At 53.9% G+C, this 16,950-nt stretch overlaps 1 protein-coding gene and 1 long non-coding RNA gene across 2 annotated transcripts in view; one reads left to right on the forward strand and one right to left on the reverse strand.

Annotated features, from left to right (window-relative positions):
• Nucleotides 1–1,300: 1,300 nt before the first annotated feature.
• The window catches only part of IQSEC3 (IQ motif and Sec7 domain ArfGEF 3), a 98,387-nt gene continuing 82,737 nt past the window's right edge, over nt 1,301–16,950 (forward strand). Inside the window, exon 1 of the mRNA XM_061204937.1 lies at nt 1,301–1,839. Coding sequence (XP_061060920.1) covers nt 1,301–1,839 — 539 coding nt within the window. The remainder of the gene's footprint in view (nt 1,840–16,950) is intronic.
• LOC133100628 (uncharacterized) lies at nt 3,344–11,451 on the reverse strand. Its single transcript, XR_009702505.1, has 3 exons — nt 11,279–11,451; nt 8,681–8,817; nt 3,344–3,378 (listed from the first exon to the last, which is right to left on the reverse strand). It is a non-coding gene; the product is annotated as an uncharacterized LOC133100628 (long non-coding RNA).

The following is a 16,950-nucleotide window of genomic DNA, read 5'->3' on the forward strand; positions in this document are numbered from 1 at the left end:
TTTGATTGGTATTTTAGATATCCATGTGCATGCTGTATATACTCTACTAGGTTGTAATCTTGATTATAGAAACTATAACTTATGGTCCATGCTAGGGCTAGACTACATCGTTCCTAGTACGTTACTTAGCACTTAGTGTTTTATGTACATGTATTGTAGAAAGTAATGAATGATTCAGTCCATGTGGATTCCTCTCTCTGAGCTTTTGCTTATGCTGTTCCCCCTTTCTAGAAAATCCTTCCCACTCCAAGTGTTATTCCCTCCAAGGAGCCTTCCCAAATCCCCAAGCTGTTGGGCTCCTATAGCCCTCTGGGCAATCTCTATCTTATCACTTACAACTACCGCCTTATATTGAAATTAAATATTTATTACCTGTTTCTCCTACTTAATCATAAGCTTCAAGAAGCCAGAGCCCGTCCTAGTCATCCTTATCTTACCACCACCTAGCACAGTGTTCGGTGTAGTATGCATTTCATAAATATTTTTCAAACAGAATGCTCTCTTAAGAAGTTTCTGGAAGCATTAGCCCTATGACACAGAGGGCCCGGTTTTTTTAGTCTGTGTTCCCATTAGAGTGGCCAAAACTGTCCTGAGGTCCATTCCCAGAGAAAAGCCAGCGTAAACAGCCTTCCCACCCTAACTTTCTCCTTGGCTGGAGAAGTAGGACCAGACGTTCTCTGGGGTCCCTCACTGTCCTCGGATCCTCCCGATTCAGGGAATCCCCCAGCAGGACAGACTGCCGAGCGTGCGGCCTCTCCTCAGAAGGGCTTTAAGGTGGACCCCCGTCCTCTGGGATGACTGCACATAGGAAAAAGAACCCGTGACCTTTCAGACCACCTCTTTTTAATACACTTCGCTCTCCTTTCACCACCTTTCCTTTCTCCGCGTCCTCGTTCTCCCAGCCGCTCTCTCCTCCTCCTCTGTCCTCATCTGCTTCTCCTCTCCTACGGGTCCCACCGCACTTTCCCGGTGCCGCCGCTTTCTCCTGGCCGGCTTTCCCTTTCTCGCCAGATCCCCTTCATCCATCCCGGGTCCCTTCGTTTATCCTGCTCCTCTGCCAGCCCTGCAGGAAGCCGAGACTCCTCACGAAGCTTAGAGGTGGGAGGTGGGGGGGGGGGGAGGGGTGGGCCCTGGCGCCGCGGTCCCGCCCCTCGTGCGTGTGTGAATGTCCGTGTGGCGGTGACGCGGCGCCGGCGGAGAGGGAGGCGAGCGGATCGCCGGGGCTGCTCGGCTCCTGCGCGCCCTCGCGCTCCCCGCCGCCCGCCCAGGCGCAGGCAGGGCGCAGGCGGCGGCGGGCGGCATGGAGAGCTTGCTGGAGAACCCGGTGCGCGCCGTGCTCTACCTCAAGGAGCTCACGGCCATCGTGCAGAACCAGCAGAGCCTCATCCACACCCAGCGCCAGCGCATCGACGAGCTGGAGCGGCGGCTGGACGAGCTAAGCGCCGAGAACCGCAGCCTGTGGGAGCACCAGCAGCTGCTGCAAGCCCTGCCTCCGCCCGGGCTCGTCCCCCCGTCGCCAGCCCCGCTGTCGGCCACCGCGGCCACCGCCGCCGCCGCCGCCGGGGCCCAGGAACAGCCCCAAGACCACGGACAGCTCCCGCCCACCGCGCCCGAGAAGCCCCCGCTTCAGCACCACGGACAGCTCCTGGCGCAGCCCCAGCCGGGCCCCAGCCGCAGGGCTCACGCACCCCAGCCGCCCCACCAGCACCCGGCGGGGCCCGGGGCCGTCGCCGACAAGGAGAAGGAGCGTCCCCCGAGTTGTTGCGCCGCTGCTGGAACCCTCCTTCAGCACAAATCCCCCGCCGCCCTCGGCAAGGGCGTCCTGAGCAGGAGACCCGAGTGAGTGGGGAAGGCGGCACGGGGACCAACGTGCCGGGAGGAAGGGAAGCAAATGGGCGTGAGGAGGGGACAAGGGGGAAGTGGGGTGCACCTGAGACTGAAGGACTAGGGCCTTCAGTGTGCTTGCGGGGAGAAGTGTGTCAAGGAGGTTTGGGGGAAAGGAGGGAATGATATCAGTGTTTGAGAGGGCTTGGGAGGTGTTGGAACAAACGGGAGTATCCCAACCATCACTGGGGGCAAAGGAGGAAAGAAATGAGGGTTATTGGAAACTGGCAGATTTTAAAGGGGACAAGACTGGGGGGCAGATTAAACTGAAGAAAAGAGAACAGTTGAAGAATCTTTTCAAGTTAGGAAAAATCTGGATGGGAGTTTGGGTAGTAAAATTATTCGAATGGAGAGTGAGCTATGAAAAAGACGGAGGCTTGGCAAAGAGAAATGTTGAGAGCTTGAAAAAGGGCAGGGTCCAGGAACCGTAGATCTGGGGTCTGAGGGGATTCAGAAGGCAGAGCACAAGGCTGAGAGGCAGGATGATGTGAGAAGGCAGGGGGGCTGGAGACAGAGGAAGAGGAAGGGTGGGAGAAAGCGTTTCCCAGAGGAACGAGGTGGCTCTTTAACTGATGCAGTGGGAGCCCAAGCCAGGAGTGGCTCATTTGGGGAAGCTTACTCTGCTCTGACCTGAGTGGGCACCTTTCTTCTGAATGCCCACAGACCCAGAGGGGTGCAAGGTAACAACCCACCAGGCCCATAGAGGATCCCTTTACAGTGTCTGGATTCAGTCTGGTTATAGCTTTTTCCTCTGACTCAAGGAGGATTTCTGTGCAGGATGCTAGCAATCGTGGAAAGGGGATAATGATGAGAGAGACAGTTGGCTTACGGAGATGGTATTTGGATGGAATTCCTGTTTAAATCTCTGTCGTGGCTGGTGACTGCAAACCTTGCTTCCCCCTGGTTATTTGGTGATGACTGGAATCCCATGTTAGGTCCAGAGAGAAATATGCTCATTAGCCCCTGATGAGAAACTCTAGGACTTCAAGCTCTTTCTTTATGCCCAATGTCCATGAACTAGAGATATGGGAAGAAGAAATAAAAGAGGATTGGAATATTCTCTCCTCTGTATTGGAAAGGCTGTGACCACGTCAGCTTCCCTTCTCTGATTAGACAGGTGATGGAAGAACACCTCACGGGAAATCAGAACCTAGTCAGCACCTGACCCTGACGATGGGGATGCTAAGGGAGTTGGGGGCGGGGGTGGGAAGGGTGGAGAGCCAAGAATCATCTTCAGCAGCCTTGGCGTGCTTTAGTCTAGGGCTACTTGTGAAGAATTGATGTAGACTCATTTTCTCCTCACATCTACTGCAGAGTTAGACAAGTTGGGTCAGGACACAGGGTAGATTTGACCAGAACTTTTGGTCCTTAGGCAGAAGACCCAGGATGATCCCGCAGCATTTGATGCAAGTCCCAAGAAGATGTGGTTTTCCTTCCTACCTTCCTCAGTGGCCCATTTGCCCTTCCTTCAGTTTAACGGTTTTCTTTCCTTATCTGGCAGAAAAAGCAGAAAGTCAGTTTTCCCTCAGTGCCCATGGCTCAGCAAGAGGCAAAAGGCAAAAGGCAAAAAAAGAAAAAGAAAAAAAAATCCAAGATACTATGTGGCTTTTTCCCCAAATATGGGCAGCTATCCCATTCCATTTCCCGGGGGGCAGCCACAGCTTCCTGGGAATTGTGGTTCTTCACCTGATTCCGCTCCTCATGCCCCCTGGTGTCTCCCTCCTCTTCCACCACATGCCCACACTCTTTGCATCCCTTCAGGGGACTGTGTGGGCAAGACCGGTTGAGGAAAGATCATTTTTCTTGGATAAGGACTTTGCTGTGGCCCCCAAGGTGGCTTAAAGAGCCCAAACTCTCCTGCTCAGGTGCTCTTGCTGGGAATCCAGGGATTTTAGGAATCACCTGGATTCCTACCCATCCTCACATGTCAAAACTGGAGAGAAACCGTCGTGTCCTCATCTCTCCTTCTCCCTTGTCCTGCTTTTGCTTCCCAAGGGAGCAGAACAAAAATAAGTAGTTGAAATGGCGGAAGAGAGTGGAAGTTTTGGAAATCTTTCACTCGGGAAGTTGTGCCAGGGACCGAGAGGTTAAAACCAGCAGTAACTCCTTCCTTTCTCCAGATCCTCCAGCTTTTCCCCCCTGCTCCCCAAGCCTGGACACCCAGAGATTTAGAGAGCTCAGACATGCATGCCTCCTCCCTCTTCCTGCAGCTCCCTCCCCGCTCGCATGGGAAATCACGGACATCTAGGCGGACTGAATGCCCTTTGGATCACCCATTTCTTCCAACTGTTTTGCTTAACTTCAATCCAAGTTTCCCACCCCCCGCAGAATCTCAGGAAGGAATCATCTTTGCTGACTACATGTTTAGCCCCACCCTGCTCTCCACCCACGACCCCAATTTTGCATGTCTTGTCCTCCTCTGCCCAGCCTCTCAGTGGTGTAGGGCTAGATGCAGGCGGCCGGCAGGGGCACCTCTCCATGGATCCGGTGACATGGGGAGAGGGAGAGCTGAGCCAGCAGCCCTCTCCCTGGGGCCTCTCCTGGGGATCTCCCTGATGAATCAGTTCTCTACTGGGCATGCTGACGTAGGAGGAAGAGCCGGCGGAGAGGGTCCCTGGGTCATAATTTTGCTGAAATCCGTTCTCATTTCTTACTTCCTCTTCTCTGGACTCATTAGGCTGAGAATGCAGCTCTGGTGAGGTTGCTGAGGGGTGGGTGAGGGCTACCGGGGCCAGGCAGCGTGAGGTGCATTATCTCACTGCACAGCTTATCTCTTAGCCCCAGAACTCATCTTCCTCCCCAAATCCAGGAGAGGCAGGAGCCCTGGGGACCCTGGGGCTGGGAAATAATAGACTGTTGAATTGTCATCAGATCTGCATTAACATGCAACCTGGCCTCTCTCCCTCCTTCAGCTGAGGGAGCTACGAAGGTGATGGCCTTGGAGGTCGGGCCAAGGAAGCAACAACGTGGGTGTGGGTGAGCTCAAAGACATCACGGAAGAACGACACCCGAGGGGTTAAAATTCTTTTTCTGCTGCTTCCTGGCTCTTGCTAAACTCCAGCCCCCACTGCCTTTGCCTCTTAATGAGAGCAGCAATCTAGCTTCCTCCTCTTTATTTTTTTAATCAAGGCTCACAGCATCTACAGAATTGATTATCCCTTTCCTGGCTGGAGCCAGAGCCTCAGCTTGACCTGGCAAAATCCCCTCCACATCATGGAAGCACATGACCCGACCTGAAGCTCCTGGCTTCAGTGTGGCCACAACTTCTCTGTCTGAGCACATGTTGGTCCACCCACCCAGCCGTGCACTTAGAGCCAGTGGATCCTAGGGTTTGCCCAAGTCCCCAAGCCCACGGGCAGAGGATTATTGGAGGGTGGCAAAGATTCTTGCCTTATGATTCAAATTCAGCACCTACCCTGGGCTCCCTACCTCCAAGGGACCATGAAGTCCGAATAGCTCCTGTGTTCTCCTCTTCCTCCCTTGTCTTTTTTTATACCCCTCTTCCTCCCTACTTTTCCCCCTTGTCCTTTTCCTTTCTTTGCTCTTACCCTTCTTCCCTCCTCTCAAATATGTTCCGTCTCCTGTATTTTCTTCCTTCCATCCTTTGCTTCCATTTAAGCTGCGTAGGGAAGTCTCCTCCTCTCTGCTCCCATCCTAAGCATAAACTAAATCTTGAGTCATCTTCTGAGCACCACGGTCTCATGCTACCTGGAGGCCGGGGCACAGCTGGAAGACCACTGGAGGCGCTCTTTAGCCTGTTGTCTGAGATGCTGATGGGAGCCGGCATCTCTGCTCCTGCCGCGTCAGGGTTGTCTGCCTGGAGGTGGCAGACAGCCAAGACTGGCCCCTCCTGGGAGCTAGTAAGAGAGTATGACAGTCTGTCTGTCAGTCAACTCTACTGTATCAAGCATCCGGTCCGTTCAAAATCCTGCACTCTGTGCTGCGAAAAGACAGGAAAGACGCCGACAGTCCTTGCTCAACACACTCGAGACACAGATCTAGAAACATCTAAATACGTGGAAGCAGACTGCAGGTGCCCAGAGCCATCCTCTATCAGGACAGAATGGGGTTAAGAGGGTGAGCGTACAAAGCATGTTCAGAGCCCAGAGAGAAGGTTTCCTTGGTTGGCGTCAAGGGCTTATGACAGGAATAGCGAGAGCCAAGGAGAGTTGGAAGGGGGACGGAGCCAGGAGGAGTCGATCCACAGAGATGTCTGTGCTACACGTGCTTACCATCCCACCCTCTGACCTACAGCCCCTGCCCCCATCATCCCTCCCCCGAGCAGGCTAAACCCATCAACGTGGGAAGGAGATCTCGGTGCCCGGGGTCCTTTCTGCCTTGCGGCCAAAAGCCCTTCTTGCTGAGGAAGCAACGTTACCACCTTGCTCCCTGGCCCTCTGTCCTCCGTCTCTTTCCTATCTCAGCGAGGAGAGAACTTCTGGCTGCTCACCTGGAAAAGGGGGCCGAACGAAGGCTCACTGAGAAGAGGGCGTTGGGTGTCTTTTGCTCACTCAGCAGCTGGTACGGAGCAGGCACTTGTGACGATCTGCTGTCCCCTGCCTCTCCGAGGGCCTGGACCACCGTTCTTCCCTCCCTCTCATCCAAAAAGAAACCAGTCACCCCGGTCTCAGGAAAACCCAACGGCCTCCCTGCTGCTCAGCAGCCCGCGTGCCTTGCTCCACTGCCATCTCCTTCCTACCCGGACCCCTTCCTGGACCCACACAGGCAACACCAGAGGCCCTTGCACAGGCATTTGGCGCGTCTTCCTCTTGGCCTGAAACCCAGCGGGAGGAGCAGCAGTTGGTCCTGCTGATTCAGCAAATATCTATGCGGCCTGAGTTTCAAAGGTCACTTATGAAAAACGGCAGATGGGGGTCAGGTCTGGGGCGGAGAGTGAATGAAAGGGAGGGTGACATGAAAAAGTGGGGAGAGCCAGGACAAGCAGCTGGACCCTGGTCTGGAAAGAGGCTTGGATCTTAGATTGAAGTCCCACGTAAGGGGTTTCTTAGTAAGAGGTCCTGGGGATGCTTTCATTGCACCTGGCAGATCCCCAAATGCAAGGCCATCTGGCAGGACCTCCGAGGCTTGGGCCACTGCAGCGCCTTCCTCCTCTGCTTCTGGAAAAGCACAAAGCGCGGGTTCCCACACAGGCTGCAAAGGGTTTTTTGTTTTCATGCGGGCTTTGGAGGTAGGCATACCTGGGTATGAATCCTGCTCTACCACCTACCAGCTGGGATACCTTACATTCACGGTGTACCTTCTTTGAGCCTTGGTTTTTTCATTTATGATATGAAGAATAATATCTACTTTAAAGGGTGGTTGTTAAATTTTAAAATTAGATAGTTTTTTTTTTTTTACTGTTTCAGGCACAAAGTAAGTGCTCAATATATTGTAACATTTCTACGGATAAAGAAACCAGGGCCCAAGGCTCATCCAGAGTTAGACCATAGCTATCGAGGAGAATCCAGGTTCAGGATTCCTTCAGGAATTCTTCCAGGCCACCTTTCTACAGTGACCTTTCCTCAACCACTCCCCTACCTCTGGAGAGTGTGCACCCAAGCTATTCCAGATATGTGAATGGGCGCTTGCCTTAAAATGCAGCTAGGCAGGACAAATCACCATCCCTTAGTGATCTACAATGAGGTCTCACAACTGTATAGCTGGGAAATGCTTCCTTAAGCCCAACCTAAATTTCTTCGGTTGCATTTTCAGATTGTTTGCACTTGTCTTAAGGACACTGAAGGGATCTGAGCTACCACCCAACACCCCATGGGGATGAGAATGACCTCATCCATTTTCTAAATGGGGAAACTACAGTCTCATCTAGTACGCAGACGTGACAAGGACAAAAGTGGAGAGTGGGGGACTGGAGTCTGAGCCAGGAGATTGCCTCCCCTTTGCTGGAATGAAAGCTGAATCCATTGCTCCAAATTCTTCCATCCCGGGAATGGAAGGGAGAAGGCAGAACCGCACTTTGCAGGACTCTGAGGTCAGAAAGCGAGACAGAACAGCAGGGAGGGGCCGAGAAACGGGGAGGCCTGACCCGACGTGGGGTTCTGGTGGAGGCTGGGGGGGAGGGTGGCCGGAGGGGGACTCTGCTTTTTCTGGTCAAGCCCAGAGGGTAAAGGAGTTTCTTCTCGTAAGGACCCTGTTAGATGCAATACCTTCTAGAAAACACAAAACAAATGGAAAAGAAAAGGTGGCAAGGTGGTCATGGCTGTGTGTGTGTGTGTGTGTGTGTGTGTGTGTGTGTGTGTGTGTTGAGGCACGGCGTGGGGCAAAGGCTGTCGTGCTGTTGCTGTTTGGAATATCCCATCTGGAGGGTTATGTAACTCTGCGATGCTGATGCCCGGGCTGTGCTGAGCGCTCCCTTTCCTCGCCAGCTGGGGCCCAGGCTCTGTGAACAGGGGGCCTGCAGGCCTGTCCAAGTCCAGAGAAGTGCCCCGCTGCCCCACACCCTCACGCTGTATGGTGGCAGGTCATTTCCTCCGGGCCACAGCTGCAGGGGCTGGAGGGCCTTAGGAGCCGGACCAGGGTCCCCCAGCCCCTCTGGGGAGTCAGGTGAATATCAGAGCTGGAAAGGTCCTGTTAGGTCATTTGGACCGAAATTCTCATTTGGCAAATGAGAAAACTATGGCCCGAGACAGAAGTGACTAGTGCTTCCAAACTGGTTAGTGGCCGAACTAGGTTTAGAACTCAGCTTCTCTAAACTCTTCATCCAGTACTCTCATCAATATAGTTAGGGACCAAGAGGACCAGTCAGGACTGCTCCGTGGGTGTGCATGGCCAGACTTACCGCGAGTTATGGGGGCTTCAGGCATTCCACGGAGGTCTCTCTGCCTTCCAGAATATCTCGCCTATGCCAGCAATTCCACAAGTAGAGATTCCTTTGGGTACTTCAAGGTTATCCCCCTTGTTAAAATGCAAATTCTCCTAGGACAGAAGAAAAACAACACATTTGGCTCTATTAGACTGTTGCACTTCAGCATGAAAGCGTTTATCTGAGCAGTTTCTGAAGGGCGGGTTTGATAAGGGAGGAGGATGCCTAGCGGCCAGGGCAGGAGGCTCATAAGGCATTGAAGGGCTCATGGGGGACGCTGTTGAGAGTCTAAATGGTCTTCACCTCCACTGTATTTTGCAGAGAATTAGCACTGCCTTGCCTGGGCCTGGTAAGCAAAGGGCAGGGACCCAGGGCACTCACTCCCACACCGGCTTGTCTTGGAAAAGTAATTATCTGGGCTGGAGACGGAATACTTCCCCAAGGAGCTTCACGTGTAAAAGTCATAACGCAGGAATTGAAGGAGCATCCTGGTGCTTGGTAAGCACTTTTGATCCTTTCTAGGCTCTTAAAATAATTTTTTGGATGGCAAAATTTCACACAGCTCTATTGGGGTTTGTCATGGTGGGGATGAATAGTATGGGGGATGGAGGCCAGCTCAACACCTAGTAGGTGTGTGATGTGTAATGCTAGAAGGAATAAACTCTCAGTGCGCAGGGCGCAGGCGGGCCCGTCCACCCTTGAGTGGAGGGAGGGGGTGTGGAGTCAGGGCTGCAGAAGGTCTCAGCTGGAGGGAGCCCACCAGCGGGTGGGCTGTGCCCTGGCCCACGAGCACAGTTTCTGCAGCTGAACACCCGGGAGATGCTGGATCAGAGGCTTAGCTCTTAAGACCATCCGGGGAGTGAGGGGGACCTGGATGCCCCTCGCAGCTAACAGATCCCACCTCAATTCTACCCGTGAGTATGGAGAGCACTCCTCCCGCTCTGCCCCCAGCCTCTGCCCAGTCCAGTCTTCAGCCTGGGAAGCTGCATTAAGAATGAAGCATGAGGGACCTCCCTGGCGGTCCAGTGGTTAAGACTCCGCACTTCCACTGCACGAGGTGCAGGTTCGATCCCTGGCTGGGGAACGAAGATCCCGCATGCCGTGGCACAGCCAAACAAAAGAATGAAGCATGAGAAAGCCCTTGGAGTGTTTCACCTCAGACACCCACACACACAGCCCGTCAGCAGGTTGAACCAGAAATGGGAAATGGGCCTATGAGGATGGGAGGGAAAGGAAGCCGGAATCGTGGCCATGTCTCCAGGTAGAAAGAGACAAAGGAGAGCTGGATTCTGGGGTCCCACTCTGGCCTGGGAGAAGCAACAGGAAGCAGCATCCGGCTCCAGGCCTCTCCTCTTTCTCTGCCAGGCAGTGGTGTCAGCTCTGGTCAGGGAGACGTTAGGACCCTGCCGGGAGGTGAGTGGATGTGAGTCTGGCGTGGCTGCGTTTGTGGGACTGAGGGGGCGCGTCTGAGCGTGGGTGAGTATTTTCCTGACTTGGGCTGGGGGAAAGGGGTGAGGACCCCACCACACAGCACGGGCCTTCTCCCTGTCTCCCCTCCCCCAGGGCTCATCACCCTGTCAGGATTCTGGGTTCATTCTCCTTTTCTCTGCGTGCTTGTTTCTCTCTTCTGGCCAGCCAGTTCCTCCCGTCTATAAAATGGGGCGAGTCTACGGTGCCTCCACGCCCCGTTTTCTACCCCTCACTCTGCCTCGAGCGTGAAGGAGACCTGGCCTCTGGAGGCTGTGAGCTCTTGGGAAAAAGGCTGCCCGGACGGTGGGCGGCGTAGGGGCGAGACATCTGGGGGTCTAGTGACGCACTGTGTTTGGAAGCTCAGGTACCAGCAGCAGCAAGACGCATGCCAAGCTGCAGCGTGACCTTCCCTGCACCTGACTTGGCCTAGCTGTGGCCAGGGACAGGCGCCCATGACCTCTCTAGGCTGGACAAGTCAGGTCAAACCAGCTGTCCCCCTGCCTCCAATCAGGAATGCACTCCCCATCCCAGCAGAAAGGCAAGGGAATTCCACCATTTCTTCTGTGATAAATGATTCCAAACTACCACAATTTGCATTCAACACATCAATCCAACACAATGATTATTTAAAACAGCAACAGCAACAAAAACTCTGCAGAGCAGTTGGGAATCTCTTGCCTATGTCTAGTTTCAGCGTTTCCAGTGCACAGCCTGGTCTTTACAAACGGAGATGCCCTGGTGCTTCCAAACCGGCTGGTTGGGCATCTTGGACATTCCCGAAGCTACTCAACTCGTAAGAGCCCGTGGGGGTGGGCCAAAGGAAATTCCAGAGGCAGGTGAAGGCAACGCGCTGCACAGCACTGGATCGGGGTGGGGAGGGAGCCCAGAAGCCAGGACTCCCGAGTTCGATTGCTGTGCCCACCCTCACAGACCCCAAGTGTGAGTTTGCAGCAAACCGCTCCCCCTTCGCTGGGCCTTGGTGTCCCCTCTGCCCAACGGGGACAATCAGTCTTTGCCCACCTTTGGGCCCCTCTCTGCCCTCAGTTCACTGAGTCTGTGGCAAAGCAGGGCTGTTCAGAGGCTGCTGCAGCAGAAAGCACTTACCTTAGATGGGCAAAGTGACTTCCAAATGGTAAGAGCCTTAGGAAGGGAGCTCAGAATCCACTCTCCATTTCGAGAAAACAAAGGAGACAGACCCTGGGGCCGGGTGTAGGGCGGCCAGGCCCCGCAGGTCGGGGAGGGCGGGGTGAATTCTGCCGGGGCTTCCAGCTCCAGACTCCCAGGAATTTCCACGGGGCCCCCTCTGGACATTCGCGCGTCAACAGCTGGAGGGGAGCGCTAAGGATGCAGCCCCCTCCTTCCCCTCCCCCCGACTCGCCCGGAGCCTGGGGAAGCCCTTCCGCGGGCGGCGCATCCCAGGGGCTCCGCGGGGGCGGACCCGCCGAGCCGGGCTCGCGGCTGCGTGGGCGGCCTGGCGAGCGGCCGGCGGGCGGCGCAGAATCTACCCGCCCACGCGCCCCTCGGCGCTTCCCAGCGGGGGCGGCAGAGCCAGCCCCCATCCCGGCGCCCGGAAGCCGCGCGCCCGGCGCCCATCCCGGCGTGGCGGCTGCTGAGTCACGCGCCCGGGAAGCGCGGCCGCTGCCCCCCATCCCCCCACTGCGCGCCCGGGCCCCGTGGGGCTGGGGAGGGGCGCGTCTCGCGGGTCCGCTGCTCCCCTCCCCCCACCCCCGCGGCCCTCCCCCCTAGCCTGGCGAGCCGCCCGCCCACGTCGTCTGGGAGCATCCCAGCCGCGCGCCTCCCGGGGGAGGAGCTTCCGGGCTGCTACCCCGCCCCGGACCCGACAGGCCGGGCCGCTGCCCGAGGGTGCGGGCGCTCCGGGCGGGACGTGCGCTGCTGTCCCGGCCTCCGTGGGCCACTGCCCGGGCTGGGGGGGGAGGGCCATCGCCTTCCTGGGGGAAGCCGCGGGGGCGGCTCAGAGGTTCGGGATCAGGGTGGTGTCACGGAGGTCCGGTTCTACCGAGCATCCACCTCCCTAGCCTTCCTTGTACCCGAGTCACCTTGGCCAGAGAATCCCAGCTCCGGCTTAGCCTTCCATATCTATATTTGTATTTTGTACAAATACAAGTCTTCGAGTTCTGGCCCAGCCTGTGATAACCATAGCAGTTCAGAAGGTGGCCTCGGGTTTGAACCCTGACTCGGTCATGTACTAACCGTGATCCTCAGCAATGACAGCCTTGGCTTCCTTGTCCGTAAAATGGGGCTAGGATTAGTGATAACCTCCCAGGACCGCTGTGAAAATTCAGAGTTGATGCCAATAAAGCACCGAGCAACCCAGGCGCCTGGCGCAGTGGGAACTCGAAGGACAGCAGTTATTTGGGGACCCCTCTGGCAGGAACTGGGCCAGAAAGTGATTTTTGAAGGTAGAGGCTTCCCGAGGGCTCCGAACAGGGCTCCTCCTTCCCTCCCTGACAGCTTCTCGAATATTTGAAGACAGTCAGTCCCCCTCCCTGGCCTTCTGGACCGCTCCCTCCAGCCGCCTCCTTTTCTTTCTCCTTTTCTTTCCGGTGAGCACACTGCCGCCTACACTTTCTGCTCAACGTGGGTCTGGGGGTGTCTCTGCCCACCTGGTCACTGGCTTCTAGCTCCCAGAACACAGGAGCTGGAGACAGCCCTGTGGCCCAGGAGGTGTGGCCCGGCCAGCGGGGGCAAGGGGAGTCCCTCCCTCCCCCTTCCCCCCTCCCCCCTCCCCCCAACCTTGCAGGTTCTGGACCCTGCCTGGCTCTGGATGGCACCTAGGAACCCACTGGCTTTCTCGGCCCCGGGCCACACAGATGGGACCTGTCAAACGAGGTCAATGAAAGTCCCTGGGCTCTCTCTGCTGTCCTTCCACTTCTGGCCACCTGTACTTCTCTGCAAGTGGCTTTCATTTTAACACCCAAAGAGCTGAACTTTTCACATGGCTCTGTTGGTTTTCATTTTGTTAATCTGGTTGTGTTCTTTTTAAAAGTTAATTTACTCTTTTCAAACAGGTAATACTTCAACATAGTCCAAAATTTGGAAGATGCAAGTGTTTTCAGTGAAAAGTGTCTCCCCGCCCTTGTTTCCCACCCACTCGCCCCCAACCCTACCCCCATCCGCTGTCCCCAGCAACTACTGTTAGAAATTTCTTGTGCATCCTTCCAGGGATAGTCTATGTATATTCAAGCAAGTATATATATATATACACATACTTGTTTAGATATGTGTATGTTTCTTTTTACACAAATGGTAGTATACTATATGCTATTCTGCACCTTGTGTTTTTTTTCCCCCCTAATAATAATCTGTCCTGGTGATCGTTCCATATTCAGTATAAAAAGAGCTGTCTCATTCCTTTCAATAGCTGTAAAGTATTCCATTGTGTGGCTGTGAATCTAGGTCCTTTCTTCTCATCTGCTGAGCGTGTAGAAGGCAAGCTCTGGGTAGCCTGCCTCTGTGTAATCATTTGGGGTGGGCTTTTCTGAGGGTGGGGTGGGTGGTGGATAGGTAGGCAGACATTATCCAGGGGCTCCATTTGAACTTGGCCCTCCAGCTGCGGACCTGCTGCTGGAGCCTCCTACAGACATTGGTAAATTGCAGTAGAAATAAGATTAAGGGAGCGGGCTTCCCTACCTGAAAACGCTTCAGCACTCTTCCAGCTTGGAAGAGTTGTCTGCAGTCCTCAGGGCTGGGGGAGCTCCCAGGATATTATAATCTGGTTCAAAATGAGCTGAAAGTGAGTCCTACAGCCCCACCTCCTTCAGGAAGTCTTCCTTAACTGATCTAATAAACGGAGTTTCTCATCGCCTCTTCCCCTACTTCCCACCCCGGGCTGAGCACACCCCAGTCCTTGCTAACGATGAAATTAATTCTTCATTCCTGTGGCTTAAAAGTGCTTGTTTTCTTCTCACCATAAGTATATGCTCATGGCATCTGTATTCTTTCTTTCACTTAACAAATATTTATCGATTATCTGCTGTGTGACAGTTACTGTGCCAGGTACCAGGGTACAGCAGTGAGCAAAAAACCCCACATCCCTTCAGGAAGCTTATAGACAAAAAATAAAGAAGTTTAAGAATGAAAACATAGAGTACGTCTGATGGGATAAGTGCTCTGGGGAGAAATAAAACAGAGCAAGGGGGCCTGGGAATAAAGGGATTTGCAATTTCAGACAGGGTGCCCTGGGCAGGCCTCCTGGAGAGCTAAGAGAGCACCTGAGAAATGCCCTGGAGGAGGGGTTCTGTGCCATCTGGGGGAGGAGCTTTCCTGGCCGAGGCAGGCGCAGCACAGAGGTGAGTGAGGGAGCCTGTCTAGTTGTTCAGGTAAGACAGGGGCAGAGGGAGTGCAGGGAGAGTGATCGGAGGTCAGAGACTTTGGTGGGTGGAGGGAGGGTGGGAGGGTGCAGGGCTGCAGCAGATCTTGTAAGAGGTTCTCACCTGGTATTTCCAAATCCACCAGGCAGTGTTTGGAAATGCGTGGGGACATTTTAGCTGTCGCAGTGGCTGGCAGGGTTAAGGGGGGGAAAGCATTGCTCTGCTGGCATTTAGTGGGCAAAGGCTACAGCAAACACCCTTTAGTGCTCAGGACCATCCCCACAAGGAAGAATCTTCCTGCCCCAAATGCCAGCGTTTCTTGTTGAGAAACACTGATAGGACCTTGGAACCTATTGTGAAGAGTTTGGCTTCCACATTAAGAAAAACTGGGAGCCAGTGGATGGTTTTAAGCAGAGAATGCTTCAAAGGGACCTCGGCTGCTGGGTTGAGCTTGGGTTGAGAATAGACTTGAGGAAGAAGCAAGCCAGCCGGCAGCAGGGAGATAAGGTAGGAAGTGGTTGCGAAGTCCAGGTACGAGACGGAAGTAGCTTGGACTAGAGGCCATGGCAGCAAGTGGGGATAAGCAATCAAACCACAGGACTTCCTGCGGGATTAACGTGGGTATGAGAGGAAGGGGAGTTGAGGATGAGTGCAAGAGTTTGGACTGAAGTTACTGGAAGGATGAGACAGGGACATCGGAGGGGGTCGAGTTTTAGCCACGCTAAGTTGGGGATGCCTGTGAGATGTGCACTGGAGAGGATTGGCAGGCCTTTGGATGGACTGGAGATAAAAATCTGGGAGGGCTTTTAAAGCCTCAAGGCTGGATGACACCACCACCGAGTGAGAAAAGAAGACCACAGAGGGCCGGTATGGAGCCTTGGAGCGCGCCGGTGGCAAGAGGTGGGGATGGGAGCTGAGACACAGAGCCAAAGAGGAAGCGGCAGAACAGCTTGAGAAGCACGTGGTGTCCCAGCGAAGAGGGGTCTCAGTGAGGACGGCGGGAGCAGAGTCACCTCCCGGAGGGGGTGAGCAGGGAGGAGAGTCCATTGTGCAGCGCGGAGGTCATTGGTGCCCTGAAAAGCACAGCTTGGGTAGAGCAAGGGGCAGGGCGGAAGCTTGATTGGTTTGGGTTTAAAAGAGAAGGGAAAAGAGATTTAGACAAATCAACCCAGGGTAAAGTGTGGACCTTGACTAGGCCCTAATTCAGATGAAGCAACTGTAACGAGACATGTTTAAGGCCATCAGGGAAATTTGAACACAGATATTGGAAATACTGTTACTTTAGTTAGCTATAATAATGATACTGTGATATCTTTTCAAAGTTCTTACCTGTTTAGACATACATTCTGGGTGAAATGGTATTATTTCCGGGGTACGCTTTAAAATACTCCAGCAAAAAAGATGGGGGTAGAAGACTGGCAGAAATGTATGTTTGAAATTTCTCTAAAAGGAGTTTAGGGCTTCCCTGGTGGCGCAGTGGTTGAGAATCTGCCTGCCAATGCAGGGGACACGGGGTCGAGCCCTGGTCTGGGAAGATCCCACATGCCGTGGAGCAACTAGGCCCGTGAGCCACAATTACTGAGCCTGCGCGTCTGGAGCCTGTGCTCCGCAACAAGAGAGGCCGCGATAGTGAGAGGCCCGCGCACCGTGATGAAGAGTGGCCCCCGCTTGCCGCAACCAGAGAAAGCCCTCGCACAGAAACGAAGACCCAACACAGCCAAAAAAAATAAATAAATAAATTTAAAAGGAAGTTTAGAAGATGACAGAATGGGAGGGACTGCAGAAAGTGAGTATAGAAAACTCTTCGGTGAATTTTGCTAGAAAGAAGAGTAAAGAAATGGGGTGGTTCCTGGAGGGGGAAGAGGGTTCAAGACAGAAGATTGTTCTTGAAGGTGGGAGGAACGGTGGCATGTTTGTCTCAGCCAACTGCGGGGACGGGCCGTCCACAGGAGAGGCCCGACGCTGGACACGGCAGGGAGGCTAAGGAACACGGCCTCACTGCCTGGAGGAAAGGGATAATAATTTAATGAAAGCTAATTTTTTATCTTGCACTCACTGTGGGCTGGGCATTGTGTTAAGTGCCTTACAAACTTTATCTCAATATATGTCTCAATAACTTCTTTTTTTAAAAATTTTTATTGGAGTATAGTTGCTTTACAATATTGTGTTAGTTTATACTGTACAGCAAAGGGAATCAGTTCTACGTATACATAGATCCCCTCTTTTTTGGATTTCCTTCTTGTTTAGGTCACCACAGAGCACTAAGTAGAGTTCCCTGTGCTATACTGTAGGTTCTCATTAGTTATCCGTTTTATACATAGTACCAATAGATATATGTCAATCCCAATCTCCCAACTCATCCCACCCTGCCCCTTTCCCCCTTGGTATTCATGTGTTTGTTCTCTATGTCTGTGTCTCTATTTCTGCTTTGTAAATAAGATCGTC

The sequence above is a fragment of the Eubalaena glacialis genome, chromosome 11, assembly GCF_028564815.1.
Source record: "Eubalaena glacialis isolate mEubGla1 chromosome 11, mEubGla1.1.hap2.+ XY, whole genome shotgun sequence".
In the NCBI taxonomy this organism is placed as follows: Eukaryota; Metazoa; Chordata; class Mammalia; order Artiodactyla; family Balaenidae; genus Eubalaena; species Eubalaena glacialis.